General features: G+C 37.1%; 2 protein-coding genes across 2 annotated transcripts; both read left to right on the top strand.

The window, feature by feature from the left end:
• Positions 1-7006: 7006 nt before the first annotated feature.
• Positions 7007-8559, top strand: LOC119073399 (cytoplasmic tRNA 2-thiolation protein 1). The gene is made up of 5 exons (XM_037178829.1): positions 7007-7144; positions 7262-7493; positions 7563-7742; positions 7807-8139; positions 8225-8559. The coding sequence occupies exons 1-5, from the start codon at positions 7097-7099 to the stop codon at positions 8458-8460; spliced, it is 1029 nt and encodes a 342-aa protein (XP_037034724.1). The 5' UTR covers positions 7007-7096; the 3' UTR covers positions 8461-8559.
• Positions 8560-12089: 3530 nt separating this feature from the next.
• LOC119073383 (retinoblastoma-like protein 1) lies at positions 12090-16492 on the top strand. Its single transcript, XM_037178809.1, has 8 exons — positions 12090-12654; positions 12745-13085; positions 13152-14238; positions 14310-14684; positions 14754-14910; positions 14971-15006; positions 15077-15315; positions 15390-16492. Exons 1-8 carry the CDS (start codon positions 12493-12495, stop codon positions 15552-15554), a joined length of 2562 nt encoding a protein of 853 aa, XP_037034704.1. The 5' UTR covers positions 12090-12492; the 3' UTR covers positions 15555-16492.
• Positions 16493-20757: the final 4265 nt, after the last annotated feature.

A 20757-nucleotide genomic window follows, 5' to 3' on the forward strand; every position in this document is an offset into this window, starting at 1 on the left:
ATATTTTCTCGAAATGAGACCACTTTTCCGTTCTCAAAATTTGAAGAAAATATTTTCTCGAAATGAGACCACTTTTCCGTTCTCAAAATTGGAAGAAAATATTTTCTCGAAATGAGACCACTTTTCCGTTCTCAAAATTGGAAGAAAATATTTTCTCGAAATGAGACCACTTTTCCGTTCTCAAAAATGGAATAAAATATTTTCTCGAAATGAGACCACTTTTCCGTTCTCAAAAATGGAATAAAATATTTTCTCGAAATGAGACCACTTTTCCGTTCTCAAAATTGGAAGAAAATATTTTCTCGAAATGAGACCACTTTTCTGTTCTCAAAATTCGAATAAAATATTTTCTCGAAATGAGACCACTTTTCCGTTCTCAAAATTGGAAGAAAATATTTTCTCGAAATGAGACCACTTTTCCGTTCTCAAAAATGGAATAAAATATTTTCTCGAAATGAGAACACTTTTCCGTTCTCAAAATTGAAAGAAATTTTTTTTTTTCGAAATGAGACCACTTTTCCGTTCTCAAAAATGGAATAAAATATTTTCTTCAAATGAGACCACTCAACGGGTCTCACAAAGCGAAGAAAATATTTTCTTCAAATGAGACCACTCAACGGGTCTCACAAATCAAAGGAAATATTTTCTTCAAATGAGACCATTCAACGGGTCTCAAAAGTAGAAAAAACTTTAGAAATGAGACTACTCATCTGGTCTCGGAAATTGCAACAACGGTTCAAAATTAGATCCACAAATACATATATCTGATTTAGCAACATGAGTAACGTCGATGGCCGTCCAGATTGAAAGTTAAGCATCATTCGTCGCGGTTAGTACTTGGATGGGTGACCGGAAAAAACATTACAAAAAGGTAAAAAAAAAAATATTACTAACGATTCTACATAATTTCAGTCAATTTGATCTAGCGAATTATAAGAAAAGTAAAGGGCAGTGGCCATCTATGAACTCAACATAGAAGTACAGATATTCACATAAACAAATCGTCCGATAAATAATATCGAAAGAAGAAAATAGTCTAACAGCATGGCCAAAGCAATGAAATATGAGTAGTCTCAAACGGTATCGGAAAAACTCAAAAATGAGAAGTCTCAAAGAGTCTCGGAAAAACTCAAGAATAAAAAGTCTCAAAGGGTCTCGGAAAAACTCAAAGATTAGAAGTCTCAAAGGGTCTCGGAAAAACTCAAAAATGAGAAGTCTCAAAGGGTCTCGGAAAAACTCAAAAATGAGAAGTCTCATAGGGTCTCGGAAAAACTCAAAAATGAGAAGTCTCAAAGGGTCTCGGAAAAACTCAAAAATGAGAAGTCTCACAGGGTATCGGAAAAACTCAAACAGTCTTTTTTATCCTATTTCTTCTTATCAAAATGAGACCACTCATCCATTCTCATAACGTCTAACAAATCCATAATGAGACCACTCATCCATTCTCATAACGTCTAACAAATCCTTAATGAGACCACTCCTTCAGTCTCACATCGTCTCAAAAAGTCAAAATGAGACCACTCCTTCAGTCTCACAGCGTCTCGAAAAGCCGAAATGAGACCACTCCTTCAGTCTCACAGCGTCTCGAAAAGACGAAATGAGACCACTCCTTCAGTCTCACAGCGTCTCGAAAAGACGAAATGAGACCACTCCTACAGTCTCACACCGTCTCGAAAAGCCGAAATGAGACCACTCCTTCAGTCTCACAGCGTCTCGAAAAGCCGAAATGAGACCACTCCTTCAGTCTCACAATGTATAATCAGGTCGAAATGAGACTTCTCACCAGTCTCTTGAAGTCCAACAAAAAGTATTCTCGTTCAGTCTCAAACATTCTCGAAGAATATACAAAATGAGACCACTCTGACATTCTCATAAAGTCTCGTAAAAGTTTGAAAAGAGACTACTCATCCAGTCTCAAACATCTCCGAAAGACATTTAAAACAAGACTTCTCAACAGTTTCAGATGAATTCGGATGAATTTTGGATGAATTATGAGAACTAATCCAGTCTCAAAGGTCAAAAAAGAGACGTCTCGCCTCCATACAAAATAGCTGTCTCGAAGAGACGTCTCACAACCACTTTTTTTTTTACCCGGGGATGGATATATATATTCACTTGGTGCTTCTTTTTTTCGTTTCTTTTTACGATTCGATGTTATTGCGATTAAAAGAATTATTTATTTGATACAGTTACCTGATCGGTTGATACCTTTTTGTATTTAAATTTAAAGTGTGATTTGGTTTTTGTGAATATACGGGAAATTTTGTCTGTACCAAGGCATATGTTTTATGAATAAATCCGTTGAAATATATATGAAGAAACCGTTGGCAGTACAAGTTTAAGTTATTATTTTCTTCAGGATCGAAATCAATAGAAAAAGATATTCGCTGTGGGCCCACTCAAAACATCGAATATTAATTTTCAGTTTATTGAATATCATGTCTTACACAACTTACACACCTACGTAGCCTCCAATCAGTTTCACAATAAAGAACGAAAGGGTAATTTGTACTGTCTGTTAACCATTTCTAGGGAAACGAATGGACCAATAAATTGGAAGCCATATGTAACTCGCTGCTCGCATTTAGTTGGTGATTAGAAAACCATTCAAAACCAATGCGAAACTACATTCATCTTTTAGATGAGGTAATTCTTTCGTATGTATCATAATGTTTTGTCTGTTTAGATACATGCATTTTCTACAACGCGTTTCTACGACTCGAAGAAATAGCATAACATCTAGAAATGTACTTATTCTACAGGAAACTTACGCTGCCACAGGCTGATTAATTTATTTCAACAGAAGTTGTAGATCGTACAATTACAATGGCTTAACGAATATAATGATTTGTTTACTAAACATTGAAGAAGATCTTTCGGAAGTCATAAACGGCGTCAATTCATTTTTTTATGCCAATAACTAGGCACAGATAGATTTGTATAATTTTTTTGGTTACGTTAGCTTGTCAGCAACTTTAGTCTGATTTATTTAGGCAACCAGACAATAGTTGATATAAATTACTTGAATAATAAGAAACGAGATAATTGTTGAGAATTGTATCTCACATTCACTCGTGGAAATCCTAATCTAGACGGCCATTAGAATGAATCACATCAGAGTACACACGAACGGAGAAAAGAAAGAAAAAGTCAGTTACAATTGTACGATCGATCAAATAAAGACGTGTTTCCGGGGACAACATCCCCAAGTCTCAGTATTTCATTGTAGTGAAACGTAGAATTCTCAACAAGTGGCGCAGCCTGAAAAAAAGCAAAATAGTGAAAAGCTAAAAAGAAAAAAAAAAACAGTGACGGCTATAGTTTTGTGTGGATGTCAATGAAAAAACAAATCGGCGAAAAGTTGCAACATGAAAGGAAAAGTGTCGAGTTTTCCGAGCGAAGAAATAGAATCTAGATGGAAAAATTCTACACGCTTCGTTCGAACGCAAAGTTACGGTGAAGTGACGAAGATTGCATTTGGCGAACCGTTTGTTTTCCTCAAAGTGGTCATGGACGTAATTTACAGATCAAAGACCCTGCTATTGAGCACTCGAATCAGTCGTTGACTTGCAAATAATCCATCATTCAGTTGAACCAATATGAATCAGAATTTGGTAAAATTCAACAGCTGCTGTGAAGGTTGAAACGATCGGTAAATGAATCCTACCACCCAATGAATCGTTAAAGTAAAAAGTCATAAAACCGTTGCGTACGGAGAACGCAATCAGAGTCGATCCAAGTTTGGAAGCGAAAAATCAGCATTTTGGTGGAATTCGTCCACAAAACCACACAATGCATCGTTTGATTGGACCCTTGTTGGAGTCGTTTGCATTTTGTTGAGAATTCTACGTTTCACTACAATGAAATACTGAGACTTGGGGATGTTGTCCCCGGAAACACGTCTTTATTTGATCGATCGTACAATTGTAACTGACTTTTTCTTTCTTTTCTCCGTTCGTGTGTACTCTGATGTGATTCATTCTAATGGCCGTCTAGATTAGGATTTCCACGAGTGAATGTGAGATACAATTCTCAACATACTCCCACCTTGACCTTCCATAACCTTGTTATTGAGGTCAACCAAATCTGATTCCAAAATGTTCGCTTCCTCAACATACTTCCATGTTCCTCGCTTTTTCGTTGTTACCACTGCGGTACTGTCTTCATTGAATGCTGCACTGAATCCTGATTTCTTTCTGTTATTGCATGCTGCCAAATTTTCTTGTCGATATTACTGCCAGTCCGATACTGACCAATTTCAATGCAGATTTATTGTCGACATTACTGTCAGTCCGATACTGACCAATTCCGATTGAGAGCTTTCCTCGTCACAGTTGCCAGTTACTTCGCTACTGACCAAAACAATCCATGAAATTTTACTAGCTCTTTCGTTGAATGTGCTGTGTTTCATCCGATGTCGACCACTGCGGCTCGACCATTCACCCATTGCGTGAATTCGCGCTTCTAATTTGATGGCGACCACTACGGTTCGGCCATCATTTAGCGTGCGTAATGTATCGTTACACTTCTCTTGCTGTCGACCACTGTGACTCGACCATGTACTACCACGTGAATTTCGAATTTGTGTGTATTTATCGTCGACCACTACTGTCCGACCATCCATTAGAGCCTGAATAATGTCGCTGTTAATTCATCGATTCACTACGGCTCAACCATCTTTGACTTGTCCATTGCTTTAGTGCGTTTCCATTTCGATGTCGTCCCCTTCGGCTCGACGATCATTTGCGTACGAAATTTCACTTCCATTACGATGCTTCGAATCGAATCTCTCGTTCCTCGAGTCGTCAGAACTCAAAATATTTTACTTTTGTCTGTAATTAGTGGTTGCAATGTCCGTCGTAAGATTTCATTCGCCACTGTTGCCAGTCGGCCACTGACCAATTCCGATGTTAATCTTCACCATTAGATGTTGCGTTACTGTCTGCAATCGATCCAACAAATTCCGACCTTTTTTCCGTTCTATCATTGGATGCTGTGCCATTCCTCCATTGGCCAAACAAATTCAGGTGTTGCGCGTCTTCTTATGTTGCTAATCCGACCCGACTATCTTTTATGTAAACTTCGTTTCTTCACTGTTGCCCGTCCGCCACCGATCAAATCAATTGATATTTCAGTTGTTGATGTGATGTTACCAGTCCAATCATCTTCGATGTCGACTCGTTTCTGAGACGTTACTAGTCCTCCACTAGCTTAAGTCGATATGAAACCTCACTTGCTACCAAGGGTGTGACACTATTCAGGCTATTCACATATATTTTCTGGCGAAGTGTCTAGGGTGTGCTTGCTACCACGTTGGACCTTTTACTGATGATTTCTTTTACGTCTTCCTGCTCATTTACGTTGGTTAAATTCTGTAGAGTTTCACTGTTACTCTCCTTGCTGATCCACTTATTGCCGTTCTTCCCTCTGAAATTCAAACTCTTTGCACATAGTAGTTCGCTACTATTGTCTACCTGTTCGTAGCGCCACGAATAATATTGTCAGCTCCGGTCAACCAAATTCTCATCGCGTCAATGACCAACTGAATGTTGCGTCCAATAGCCAACCAAATATCAGCAATGTTGCGCCCAATGACCAACCAATTCGTCGTGTTGCGTCCAATGACCAACCGAATATCTCAGCGATGTTGCGCCCAATGACCAACCAATTCGTCGTGTTGCGTCCAATGACCAACCGAATTGCCATGTTGCGTCTAATGGCCAACCAATTTGTACTGTACTTCAATTTCAATTTGTGGCAGTTGAGGAAAAACTCCCACCGTCCAATTTGTATCGTCAGCCGAATCTGATGGATTATTTCGTCTCAATTCTGACCGAACCGAGTTTGATGTTGAATTTCTGGAGGTTGCCAAGTCGCTCACTTAACTTGAATTCATCGATTTGGCATGTGGACGATGCCTTTTTCGTTATCCTTTCTCAGCACATCACTGACCAAACGTCATCCACTACTGCCAAAACCAATATTCGACAAAGCATCTCTAGTTTTTCTCTTGCTTACTCCACTACGACCTTGCAATATTGCATCATCGGATGCTACTAGTCCGATCACATGCTCCTACCGTTGCATTTTCTTACTTTTTCTTTACGCTCTCTCAGAATGGTACGCCAGTATTCGTTCGCTACGATTAATATTAAGTCCATTGCAGTTCCAACCAAAATCTCATATAGCCAATGCGTCTGGTAAGAATAAATTTCGAGGTTTCTTGAAAGAATATTTACCGCCTGTGCCCAATCCACACTCCGGTGAGCTGACTCCGGCCACATCCCCGGCAAATATCTTACCTCTACTCTTTATCTGACTTTTACCAACAATTCATCCATTTCCTTCAGGCTGCGCCACTTGTTGAGAATTCTACGTTTCACTACAATGAAATACTGAGACTTGGGGATGTTGTCCCCGGAAACACGTCTTTATTTGATCGATCGTACAATTGTAACTGACTTTTTCTTTCTTTTCTCCGTTCGTGTGTACTCTGATGTGATTCATTCTAATGGCCGTCTAGATTAGGATTTCCACGAGTGAATGTGAGATACAATTCTCAACAATAATAGTGATGACATTGCGATGTTTGCTTATAATTGGAAGTTGACGCAACTTTTCCAATTATTTATAAAACGTAAGTTTCACGTCGACTTATAATAATAGGTCACAATCGGAATCACTCTTCGATTTCGTTTCTTCTCAATTTTTTTTTTTCTGTAGCTGACTACATTTTTGAACATTTTCTGTTCACCAGTCGTCACAATTATTCATGATCTAAACTTTTACATCATTATCTCTCAGTCAGTTCATACATACATTTCATACACTGAAGCCTCTTTGCTGAACTATCTCCTCAAATAAATGTAAAACAACCACTACTCGTTGAAGCTAACGGTTTTTTTTAAATTATTTTGCGCGAAAATTTAATGTAAACTAGACTACGTTTACTTTTTTAGTTCGTCTTGTCATTTCTATTTTAAAGGTTGGTTACATTGGAATTGTGAATGTCATAACATAACCTGTGTGTCTCAATGTTTGTAGTAAAACTCCTCACTTGTTCATGCAATTTTTAAATAATTTTTCTTGCACTTAAATGCCTGTGATTTGTTCGGGAAAATGCGGAAGGAAAGCCGTGATGAAAGTAATTGTCAATTTCTTAAAAAATCTAATCGAAAAATGTGTTAATGGAAATCTGTGTTTACATGCGAGGATACCATACTCAGAACCAGAATTAAAATTAGAATCATTTGCATTTCAGCGTCCGAAAACCGGCCATGCACTGTGCAAAGAATGTTTTTTCCATTGCTTCGAATCCGAGATTCACAACACCATCACACAAAATGTTTTATTCAATCGAGGTGATGTCGTGGCTATTGCGGCCAGTGGAGGCAAGGATTCCACTGTACTTGGCTATGTGATGAAATTGTTGAATGAACGTTTCGATTACGGTTTAAACTTGGTGCTGCTTTCCATTGATGAAGGCATTCCAGGTCAGAATATTTACTGAGCCTTTGACTGAATTGTCATAAAATTAATCGTTTCTTTGTACTTGTTCCCAGGCTACAGAGATGACAGTTTGGAAACAGTTAAACAGAACCGTGATGACTACGAAATGAAATTGAAAATTCTATCGTATCAGGAGTTGTATGGTTGGACGATGGAGAAAATTGTAAAAGAAATTGGCCGAAAGAATAATTGCACATTCTGCGGTGTTTTCCGACGTCAAGCTCTCGATCGTGGTAAGTAATTCCCGTACAAACATCAATAATTCAATCTATGAACGCGGATTTTCTCCCTTTCCAGGCGCACAGCAATTAAAAGTTGATAGCATAGCCACTGGTCACAATGCCGATGACATTGCTGAAACTGTGATCATGAATATTCTTCGAGGGGACACAGCTCGGCTTCGACGCTGTACCAACATTCGAACTGAAGGCGAAGATTCAATTCCGCGAGTTAAGCCGTTAAAGTACACTTACGAAAAGGAGATTGTTATGTACGCACACTTTAAGAAATTGGTTTACTTTTCCACTGAATGTACGTTCGCACCGAATGCGTATCGTGGTCATGCAAGGAAGTATTTGAAAGATTTGGAAAAGATTCGACCATCCGTTATTATGGACATTATACATTCAGGTAAATTGCGACTCTGAGGTCAGATGGGCCAAGTTTCACCTCTATCTATTCTTCCATTCTTGTTCTAAACTCATAACAATTTCAGGTGAACAGTTACGATTCAAAGACACTGTAAAAAAGCCGATTCGAGGTACTTGTGATCGTTGTGGTTTCGTTTCTTCGCAACAACCGTGTAAGGCATGCGTTCTGCTCGAAGGTCTAAATCGGGGACTACCAAAATTAGGCATTGGTAAGAAGTCGAAAGGAGATCGGATGATAGCTGAACAAGAACGCGAATTAGCGATTCGTGAACGTGCGCAGTTAGTTAAGAATGATTTTTAAGTGAGTCGTAGAAGTCGAATATTTTGTAATTGAAAAAACAAAGTGAAAATGGAAACACAATTTTAGAGGAAAATTATTAAAAAGTTTCTGGAATTTCGTTTTAAAAAAATCTTTTAGGAAATTATCGTTTCGTCATATTTCATAGCTTACCGTAATACACATTTGCAATGCAAGTAACATAAGTAGATCAAAATTGTACGCTACAGTCGAAGAAAAATAAGAAACTGGCAATTACAATCCAATCAATGCTATTTATCCCACATGCATTATAACTTTTGTAAATCGCACGTGGATTAAATAACATCGTTTGGATTGTATTTGTTGAAAAAACCGAAATCTATTTTTCTTCGACTGTAGTCCATCGCTTAATTTAGGAAAATTGATTTGATAAATATATTCCAAAACTTGTTAAAATTTGCCACAAATCTTTTTCACCAAATTTTGGGAAATCTTATCAAAATCAAAATAAATTATTTTCCAAAAATAGGCTCTGGCACTTGATAAACTAAAATTTTCTAATTTACCCACAGACAGGTTTAATGTGTGCCACCAAACGCGAGGTTAACAATTGCGCAAGAAGCCATGAATAAATTCTAGTTGTAATCGAATGTGCGATTACTTCAGTCGTTAAGTAAATTACAATTTATTCCCGTTGCGACCTAAAGAATATTCCAGTGATTTGGGATCTAGGAGCGGAATACAATTCCACTAGTAAAAACAACAATGTGCAACAATGACATTTACGTAAGTTACTATATTCTACGACGAATTGCGGAATTGAAAGTTACTGCAATTATCATCATGAATCAACGAGATGATCTCAGTAAATACTATAATTATAACTATTCCTAATGGAATGTCACAAACATTTTAAGAACGGTTAGAATCAACGCACTCCAAGCACAAAATAAGAGGCCAAATGACCGTTAAAAAAAATCTGTTATTGGAGTCCGTTATTAGAATAGAAATCTCTGTAGGAAGACCAACCAAATCAATCAATGAACGATTTGAGATCTGTTCCGCAGGCGTAGGCTGAAAATTCGTCTTATCCGGTCTCACTGTTTTTCAAAAAAGAAACCTTGCAGCGTCGCTCTGGCCGCAAAGATTATTAACTTTTTTTTAGTCCCTAGGACGGAATCAATTACAGTCCGCGACTTTGAATTAAGTGACGCATTTCAACTGATCGACTTCTACAAACAAATATGTGTTTACGTCTTTAAACGGTTTTACCACCATTATGCGCATGTGTGTACGTACATACATTGTTCATCCGTTAGCAATCATTAGCACATTCATTAGCACATTCGTATGATTGGATCACCTGAAACAAAAATGCGTCAGTTATTTCAAAGCCGTCGGCTGTATGACAAGAAAAGTGGAAAATCGATTTATCATAGTGTCTATTTTAGAACGAGAGTCTGGACTGAATTCCACAGCAGGAAAATAAAGTGTGTATTTCACATGCTTCGAGTTGAAAAGAGTTAGTTTATTTGAAAATAACTAATTTACGTTTTTTGTAAAATGTGGATCACTACAAACTGAGTTGAAACAACAAGTCTCTATCAATGGTACTACCAACTGCAAAATGGTGATATCCCACCTCTTGAAAGCCGTATTTTCGATAAAACTTTTGTGCACGATGATTATTTTCCCAGACACCCAACCACGCAACATTGATTTTCGATTCTTTCAAAATCTCCATGACCCGATCCATTAACAATTGGGCTATTCCTCTCCCAATAAATGATTGACTGACATAGAAGCGCCATATTTCTGCAACTGGGTCTGTACCCACGATTTGCTCTTCCCGACTACCAAACCTAATCATGCAGTAGGCAATAACACGTTCATCAGTCACAACTAGAAGTGTCTTATAATCGGGATTTTCCAGTTCACTCAGTTGCAGTTGCTCGGTATAATTGCGTTCGATGAACTCTTCCATATCATTTGGTGAATATAGGTGAGCGAATGTATCGCGAAATGTTTCAACTGCTAACACACTCAATGCTTTTGCATCTGATTTCATTCCCTCGCGAACTTGAAAATTGTCCGACATTATTTCGACTGTGTAGTATATCCGTTTTGTTGTGAATCAACCGAAATTTTAAAATTTATATTAATTCTTTTCCCGGTATCCGACTGGACCTGGCGATGATAAACAAAAAATAATGTCTTGTCGAATACTCTTATCTCAGTGGTGATTTGATTTATCTCGTTTAACCAATTTAAACACAATCATCCGATAAGCTTTATTTCACACTATTACGCTCATGTGTGTACTCGCTGCAGTCACATATACCTATAAGTAAGTGGTGGATCCAGAAACCTATAGTGAGAGGTCTGACGAAAGAAATTATAAGAAATTCCGTAATGAAATACATCTACAGATACTCTTAGGCACAGCGTGTGGGAATGTGCCTGGATGGAATATGATACTATCCGAACACTTTTTTATTTTGATGCAAAGACCATTCAAAATAAAAAATTTAAAACAATTGTGCGTAGATTTTTTCCTCATTGCTACTAAAAAAAACGAGAATTATGAGTTCCTGTGAATTCTAATGTAAAACCAAAAAATTTTAACTTTTTTTATTTAGTGAAACATACAGCCAAGGACAGTCAAAAAAGAGTATTTTTATGATTTTCGTGTTTATCGATTTCAGCTGTTTTAACAATACAAATTACAATGGCAAAACAGCTGAAATCGATGAAACACGTATAGAATAAAAATGCACTTTTTTGACTGTCCCAGGCTGTACTAGAAAGTGAAACATTTTTGCTCATAATGTCCACAGCTGGGCTGAACTAGCAACCTCTTGTTGCTCCTAAAAAACATTTATCACTCGGTGACAACTTTTCTTCTTTAACTTACTTGAAAAAAAAATTCGTAATTCAGAAACTTTCGTTTCTCAACTCGGTGACGAAAACTGAAACTTTCGTATGCTTTTTTTAGAAAAACTTTGTATAATACACAATATGTATTATCACACTCGGATTGCGGCTTTGAGTGACAATCTACACATTTAGTGTCTAAAAAAAAACTATTTATCGTTCGGTGGTCTAAATAAATAACTATTTCACTCGAGGCGTGACTTGAGGAGTTATACAAAGTTTTTCTCAATAATAACAACGAAAACTTTACTTTTCGTCACAGAATCGGGAAAAATCTTTAAAGTAAGATTACGAAAAAAAACCTTGGGAAAGTCCCGTTATCCCTTCTTGTCAAAATAACAAATCGTTATAAAGCTGTGTCGTATAGTTGTCCAGAGTGTTATAGTGTAGAATTGTAAAATTTTCAAACTGAATAAACATACCTACCTATCCGCTGATTTTTTACATTTCACATTATGAATTCCGCAAAAAGACGTTTTTTTTGCATTTCAAGTAATGCGCACAAAAAAATGTTGTAAAACCACAAGAACAGATAGAGTCGATGGACAGGTTAACGTTTCATCGCGTTGTATCGTTACTCATTTCTTCAAAAGCGATGGGTCATTCCATCCCAACTGTAATTTATACGAGCAAAGTCTTTGTCTTAATTTCAAATTAGTTCGCGCTGCCATTGGCTCTCACGGCTCTCAATTCCAACAACGAAATTGACGTAAAATGGAAATTTACATCGAAAGTTTACATCATCTAATGTCATGTCCGTCAGTCCATCACGAGCGCCTTTTGTGATGTCATTCTGCATTGAATATTATAAGAAATTTTAGCAAATTTGACCATTTTAGAGTGTTTAGTGTGTGAAATTAATAAACAGTACATCCAAATAAAGTGATCCATACTAAATACCGCATACCAAATCAAAACAATAAACACAATTTCGGTGTGCAAAAAATTGGCGCGTAATCGCGTTAGTGCTTTGAAGCGTCCATTTATTTTTTTATCTAACCAAACCAAAACCGCATTAGGAAAACAAAATATTTTCTATTGGCGCGGAATAGAGTGCTACAGAATAGTCCATGTGCAAAGGCAACCCAAATAAAATTTAATTTCTTTGATCGGGATTTTGCGAACAACAAGAAATTCAAAATGTCTCAAAGTACACCGCCTCCAACAGGCGCGTCGAATAACTTACAAACTATCAAATCGAAACATGAACAAATATGTTTAGCTTTGAACATGGACAGTGAGACCACTCGAATTTCTTGGGAAAGTTATGAGCAACAAGCTGGCACCGAAAATTTGCTGGAGGTAAGTGGTGAACATTGATTTTCGTAGCGAAATGAATTCGATCTAAATTTACATGACGACTTTCTAAACAATAAAATCTGTGTCGATCAGGGCAATCAAGATCATTGGCTTTGCTGTGCCATTTATGCAGCATGTCGTAGTCGACCGGTAGCAGCAGTTTCTGGTGAAAATACCAGTCCTTTACAAGGCAACGGAGTATCATTAACACAATTATTACGGAAGTGCAACATTACGTTCCATACATTCTTCAAACTGATGAAAGAATGGATTGACTTTTTTGGCGCCAGCGAGGACCTGCACTCACGAATCAATCGGTTGAGTAACAATTTGGCCGTTTCATTGTTGATATACGAGAAGTATCGCATCATTTACAAGGACCTGTTTGTATCATTGCAAGGTGATGAACCGAAGAAAAGCAGCAAAAAATCAAAGTAATTCATTCGTCGATTCTCTGATCATAATTAGATCCTAATGATTTTCCTCTTAATTTATTCTAGGTCTCCACCGTGTACGTCCAACAAATTGTACGAGTTTTGTTGGTATTTGTTTGTTTGCGCCAAAACCGACTATCACAGCTACAGTAAATCGCGCGAAAATACAGTGGATCTAGTAACGTCTTATCAGTTGTTGTTGTGTTGTGTTGACCTTCTGTACGCTAACGTTTTGGAAGACCGAACCGAATTAATCAATTCGGAATTTGGGGTCGTAAAACAGGACACACGACCGGTGTGCATCATAAAAACGCTCTGTGAACGACATGATGGTCTGGTGATTGACGCACAAGAAATTAAGCAATACGCATGGCGCGACATTATAAACAAGTACATCGAGGCGGGCACATTGAAATGTGATGGCAAAACGTTTTTGGGCCTGCTGACTATCGATAATTTTGACAACAATCTGAGGGAATTGAAGAAACTCTACGCGGAATATGTCCTGAAAATCGTTGAAATTGACGAAGGAATTCTGTTGTCGACATCAAGCGATCCAAAGTACAACAAGACGTTCCAGAGCGAAGTTGACGAAAGTACCAGGCAATTTATGCCTGAGACACCATTAACACAGCGAAATAGTTTACGTTCGAACACAACAAAGATGACACCAGTTACAATGTCCGCTCGTATGGTACAAACGTTGCGTTTGCAACTAGGCGAATATTCTGCCGAGCCGCCTGCAGCCCTGAATGACGTCTTATCCAATTGTCCCGAAGATCCATTACCAAAAATTCGTTTACTGCTGGACGATATGTCGGCCAAATTTTGTGAAAAATTTGAAACCAATCCGCAGGAACGTTTCCAATTGGCGGAGATGCTCTACTACCGTTTGTTGACAAACATTTTAGTGAAGGAGATGAAGGAAAAGGCCAATTTCGACGTTAGAATTTTGAATTTGGAAGCGTTCCAAGCTGCACTCATTGCCAATTCGGTTGAAATTGTCACGTTCGCGTATCGATCATCACAAAAGTTTCCGTTCGTTTTGGAATGCTTCAACATGGACGCGTTTCTGTTTTACAAAACCATCGAGGTGATTGTGTCGAATCACGGAGAATTATTGTCCAATGACGTGATCAAACATCTCATTGCGGTACGTTTGACTGGTGCTCTGATCATAGTTTCCGATTCGGATTAGGAACAAAAAATCTTTCCAATTTTCAGATCGAAGAGCAATGCATCAGCGAGCTGTCATGGAGGAGCGACTCAGCGTTGTGGGATAAGATCCATCAATGTGGCACCACATTGCCGGGCCAACAACTCGCCGATATGCATGTGTCACCAAATAAATCACCACGCGAGGCCGTGTCCAAGCAATTGTTTATCAATGACGATGCCACATCCGTCCCGTCCAGTTCGACCAATGGAACATCAACGTGCAATAGCAAATCACTTTTACTGTTCTTTAGGAAATTTTATCGTATCGCGTATCTACGCATCGTCGATTTGTGCCAACATCTCGACTACACCGACACCAAACACTTGCAAAAGATCTGGACGATATTCGAGAATGCAATCACGAAACAATTTCATTTAATGGTAAGTCAAAGCAACACAATTAGTATTCGCTGACACTAAATGAATGGTTCTTGTTCTTGTCTCTTGCAGAAAGATCGCCATCTGGATCAAATTCTGATGTGTTCGATCTACGTGTTTGGGAGGAATAGCAAATTCGACACCACATTCAAGGACATAATGACTTCTTATCGCAAACAACCGCAATCCACAAGCGATGTGTACCGAGACGTTCATATGAGCCCTAACGGTAAGTTCTGGAATGTTTTGTCATCTATGTTTCAGTTCTAATGCCGTTTCTCCCTCTCAGATTACGATCGCGACGGTGAAGATGATGAGACAACGAGTAAGTCTTTCTAACCATTCGAGTTTTCCTTTTCAAATTTTAAATGTTTTTCGTTCCCTTCCTTTTGCAGAAAAATGTGACATCATCAAATTCTACAATGTGTGTTACGTCAAGGCGATGCAGGAATTTGTCATCAATACGAAAGAAGAAAGTATGCTGTCACCATTGCCGCCGTACATCAAAAGTGTGTCATCACCACGTAAAATTTCCAAAAATCATTCGCTGTACATTCAAATGTATCGATCGAACGAGTGCATACCACAATCGCCTGGCTCTGTGGCCTTATCATTTTGTAGCCCGCTTATGGAGGTTTGTTCAAAACTTATGTTTACCGAGACGCCGATTACTGATCAAAACATTTTTCTCGAATTCCTACTTTATAGGATCTAAAATTGTCACAAAACCGTAAGCGATCGCCGTACAGTCCAGTCAATAATGACACTAGGCCAATAAAAGCAGTACGTTTGTCTGGCAACGAACAACAGTCCTATGTGCCTAGAAATCTACAGAGTCTTATAAAAGATCGACAAGAAAATTCGGGTAAATAAATCTGTTTTTCAAAAAAAAAAAAAAAATGAAAGCGAAGGGAAAAAACAATATTTTGTATGGCTGCGTTAAGCGGGTAAAAAGAGAACGGAAAAACAGACGAGTGCCCATTTTAAATGAAAATGAATTTTATTTTATTTTAGTTTCGAATAAAGAAATTTACAATTAAGTTTAAATTACTAAAACAAAAAACCACTACAATTACAATGAACGACTCATCGGTCCGATAGTCACAGTAAAAATAACCCAGCTGCAAGAAATAAAAAAAAACAATTCAAATCCCAAGTAGAGGACATTTGCCTTTACCCCTTTTCAATTTTCACCATTCATAAATAATAAATAGCACACGTTGATCGACCGGTATTTGTTGAAGAAAGAGCATCGTATGCTCTACTAATGAGACAAGAGGTTCTTAATGATATAAAAATAAATTGTCACGAGAACTGAAATTGCGTTTTGGAGATATACTTCGTGTCAAAACCTAGAGAATGAGACGAATGGGAAGACACAATCAAACGAATCAGAATCATACACTGCGGAGACTAACATTCTCTTTTGTGAACATCCAAATTTCCAATGATGGTATTCGTACATGAAACTTACCAATGGGAAATTCATGAACAAAATGTGTCATAATCTTCGCACAATATGGATCACTCTGCATCCAATTCGATTATTCATAGCGGGCGTAGTTGTTTCATCTACGATGTTCATTCCACACAAACCAAGACGATCGCGTTGAATTGAAATTCTTTTTTTTTTGATGACCACTTCTGAATTAGAGAAATAAAATTTGCTTTTCAAAGAGTGGCGTTCGGGACAAAAAAGAAAATAAAAAGCTTACACAGAAACGCAGTACAAAATTGTAATTTAAGCATAAAACGCGATGTGATTTTAACGTAAATGTATTTTTAGCGAGAGAGAGAGAGAAAAAAATATGGAGAAAAATTAATTAAAGTTAGAGGTCCCACCTAAAGAGATGCGCAAGACTTGTAAGCTTTTTATATAAATCCAATTGAAAATGTCATTTTCTCTTTATTTATTATTTAAACTCGTAACATAAAAAAGAAAATGGGTGTAGCCGATTTAACGATAAATAAGACAATTGACTATGATTGGGAATGAATGTAAAATCTTTTTTTTTTTGAACTACGAAAGCTATAAAATGAAATTCTTAAAAATTAATTACTAAATAAAAAAAAACACACACAACGTTACAACACAACGTTCGATTTAACTAAACAAATAAAGAAAAATTATTTCTAATGCTGTCGCTTAACCAATATATCGATTTATCTTATTTTCCTTTTACAATGTGATACGTTGATTAAATTTGAATAAAACCAAATAAAAAAAAAGTTTTCGTTTCAATTATGTTGTTCTGTGCACCCGACCAGGTCATCATTTGGAAAAATTATGCAGTCACAAACTGTCATTTACTTATTTAAAGTACACGTCAAGAAGAGGTGGTCCAGCGAAGCCGTCATTTCGACATGTAAAAACTTGGATGCTTTCAATTTTACAGATAGAAAATTTCATTAGGATTTTTTGATGGCGGAAGACTAAATAGTAATATTTTCTCTATTTTCGGTTCTCTTAGGAAGCATACAAAACTCAATACATCACACGGAATAGTATTTTTCGTACCAAGTAGGAAAATTAGGTCGTGTGCTGAAAAAATCCATTTCTCTTTTGAGGTACGAACAACGTTTTGTGCACCTGACAACTCAAATAGACAAAACACTTCAATTTACTTAAATTTATATTTATATTAATATTGATCAATCGTATAGTCATGGAAAAATTCATGTAAAGAATAGAATATTACTAAACAAGGGAAGGAATTTGATATTTCGTATGCAGATGATGGCTTCAGCCCGATGTGCTTTTACTCATCGTGATACGAAATATCAAATTATTTCCCGAGTGTAGTATGACGCTTTCCTTTACGAAGGAGGGAAAGACTTTTCTCTAGGGACGGAAAGTCCATTTTCCCTCCCTAATAAAGTAAATGAATTTTTCCTGCACGATATATCGTTCGGGAAAAAGTGACATTTCTCAACGAAAACTCATTTCAAAATGTGTTGTATTTCAGTTATCCCGTGCACAATAGCATTTTTCGTACCAAGCCAGGAAAGAACGATTTTTTCAGCACCAGCACGAGCACGAGCGAAGCGAGTAAGGCAACTTAGGACGTGTGTTGAAAAGATCCATTTCTTGTCGAGGTACGAACAACGTTTTATGCACCGGACAACTGAAATAGACAAAACACATCAATTTACTTGAAAACGTCCACCCTTCACATTCACCATTTTAAATCTGTTCAATCGAATTCATGGAAAAATTCATTCAAAACCGTTCTCACACGATAAATCTGAGAAATGAAATTTTCTCCCGCACGATATATCGTTCGGGAAAACCTGACATTTCGTAACAAAAAATATGGCAAAATATGTCGTATTTTTGTTGTGCGGTGCACAAAAATACTTTCGATCTTTGTCCTTGTGATGTAAATGACTATTGCACCTCAAAAAAAAATGTTCGGTAAGTTTTTAACGCAGCTTGATTCAAGGTTCTGCAAGAACAGGTTAAGACACTTACGAAGGCGGGTGAAACACAAATCTTGACAATGCATACATGTATATTGTTTGAAAAGTCAACTTTTCCAAACCTAGTTGGCGCTACAGGAAAACTTTGATGACACCGCCTTCGTGATGAACTCGAAAATTTCTTAACCTGTTCTTTCAGAACCTTGGTTTCAACGAACAAAACAATTTTGTCGACAATAGGGTCAAAAGTGGCACTAGACTTAGACTAACACTAGGTTGAGTAAATACCATAAACATTCGTCCCAAATGTCCCATCTGTATTGATCATTAGTGACTTTCGGATACTGAGTTCCGCTTACAAAACTCTTAGCAAACGTAAATGTATTGTAAAAAATGAGCTTCATTTTAGTTTTTGTTTTTCAATTTTTGCGATACCTACGTATAATGAATCCTAAGCTGTTTTTGTTACCACAAAATATATTTTCTAATTATCTCAGTGTCTACCTTATTGTAAATCGTAATTAATTTCAACTAGCACAATATTGTAACGATAAAGTGAAACTAAAAGATTAGGACAATTAGACACTCATAGCAAGGATTGAGCATTTAGTATAGAGTGTTTTACTCCTCTGAAAATCTTTTTGTAACACAGATCAACTGTACTAATTTGATACTAAAACAATAGCGTACCACATAATATAATTAAATTTTCCTTCAATTACACAGTTCCTTTTTTCTGAAATATGCAAGGGATGAAATGACGATCATAGACCACAGATGTCCCGATTTAAATTCTCCACTAAACATTTGCAAAAAATGAGGTTTTACAAGAAGGTTCCGATATTATTGATCAGTCATTTAGAAATAAGGAAAATTGAGCTATCAAAAGGTGGCAGTCTCATGAGTATAAACCTAAATTGCGCACAGAAATACACATTTTCAGCCGTTCAAATAAAACAATTTTGAATGTTCAAATAATACCATGACCAGACCATATGTGTGGATAGAAGACATGTCATACGTTCAATCTGTTTTATTGGAAAATATAATTGCATTAGGCATAAGGTATACGTTAACTGCGCATTCTTCACCAAAATAAATAAAAAATGGTAATCGTGCGCAAATATTGTATGTTGTAAGTATGTTGGACAGTCGAGTAACTGTTGTAGGAATGAAATTAGACGATTTGTGGACAAGAGACACGTCGCCAGTGTTTACAATCGAGAACGGTAAATTGAAGGCAAATATTTCCAATTTTAATGGCTGGGGAAACAAACAGAAACAACATCTTAATGATGCCAAGCTTGCAGAAAGTGTTGCACAATATTATGGCTTTGAATCGAAAATAGCAAAAATAGTAACCGAAGGTCTCTTTTGAAACTGATGGAAAGGGAACTCTGCTAGTAACAGAGAGTTCACTCGTTAATACCAACAGAAATGACGAATCGAAAGAAGAAATCGAATCCGAATTGAAACGCGTACTACGTGTGCGAAAAGTCATCTGGTTTAAGGGAGTCAAGTACCAAGACATTTAAAAACGAAACTGTCATGGTAAATCGCTCATTTCCAGGACAGAAACCTGATGTCTGGTCCATTTCTTCTGATGACGCTCTGAATGTTCTTCAACGCTCTACCGATGCAGATGACAATCCTTTCGAAATCATTCAACTGGTCGAGCCAAATCCAGAAAAAATAGTAATTAAAGGAAATGCAACTTTGTTCTTGTCGTCATATGCAAATTTCCTTATTGGTACGAGGGGCACCCTGAAAGTTTCGGGAATCGAGTATTTGCGGCGCGTAAAAGTATTTGACATGAACATATTCGTAAATTTCAATATTTTTTTGGATAAATAGAAGACTCAGATAGAAAAAAATTATACTAAGGCATTAGGGCGTACCATCTAAAAGTTACACTACAATTTCACGATTTTAGCAAGTTTAGACCAATTTCACTATTGTTTGGATCGCAGTATTGATGTGATATTAGCATTATTCGATGAAATAGCCCTAGAAATAATTCGTTAAGGAATTTTAATACATTTCGTTACCAATTTCTGTAAAAATCTATATATTCAGAAATATCACGAACGACTAGAATTGTAGGATTTGTTTTGTGTTGGCTTCGCACTAAATTATACAAATAAGGTAATTTGATTTTTTACATACAGTGGACGTCGGTTAAATTTAGACATGAATTTGTAACAGCTGATTCTCAGCTGTTCCACTCATACAGACAAAACTGCTTATACAAGTTTATCATGGCCCTACGTTAGTGAAGGGTCGTGACGCAAGTCCGTTCACACTGAAAAATTTGACAAAAACATTTTTCCGCAGGACTGAGGAACATATATACACGAACTTTTTGACTTTTCCCCTTTTGCTCCTACTACCCCCAAAGTATTTTATTCGTAATCTGGGCGTCCATACGAGTTCAACGAGCTATCACACGCCTCATAAGGTTAAAATTTGGCCGAGATATTAAATTTCAAAACTTGGAAATTTGCAGAAATTTGTATGAAGAAATTCATTTTCATACATTTTGAAATTGATGAATTTTACCAACCTTTGTCACTTTGTCACTCTGTCTCTGTTAACCGAAACTTTTGAATTTACCGGCTGAAATTTTCAGGATATGTTAAGGACGTAATTCTAAGAA

This window comes from Bradysia coprophila, unplaced genomic scaffold (genome assembly GCF_014529535.1).
Source record: "Bradysia coprophila strain Holo2 unplaced genomic scaffold, BU_Bcop_v1 contig_138, whole genome shotgun sequence".
NCBI lineage: Eukaryota > Metazoa > Arthropoda > Insecta > Diptera > Sciaridae > Bradysia > Bradysia coprophila.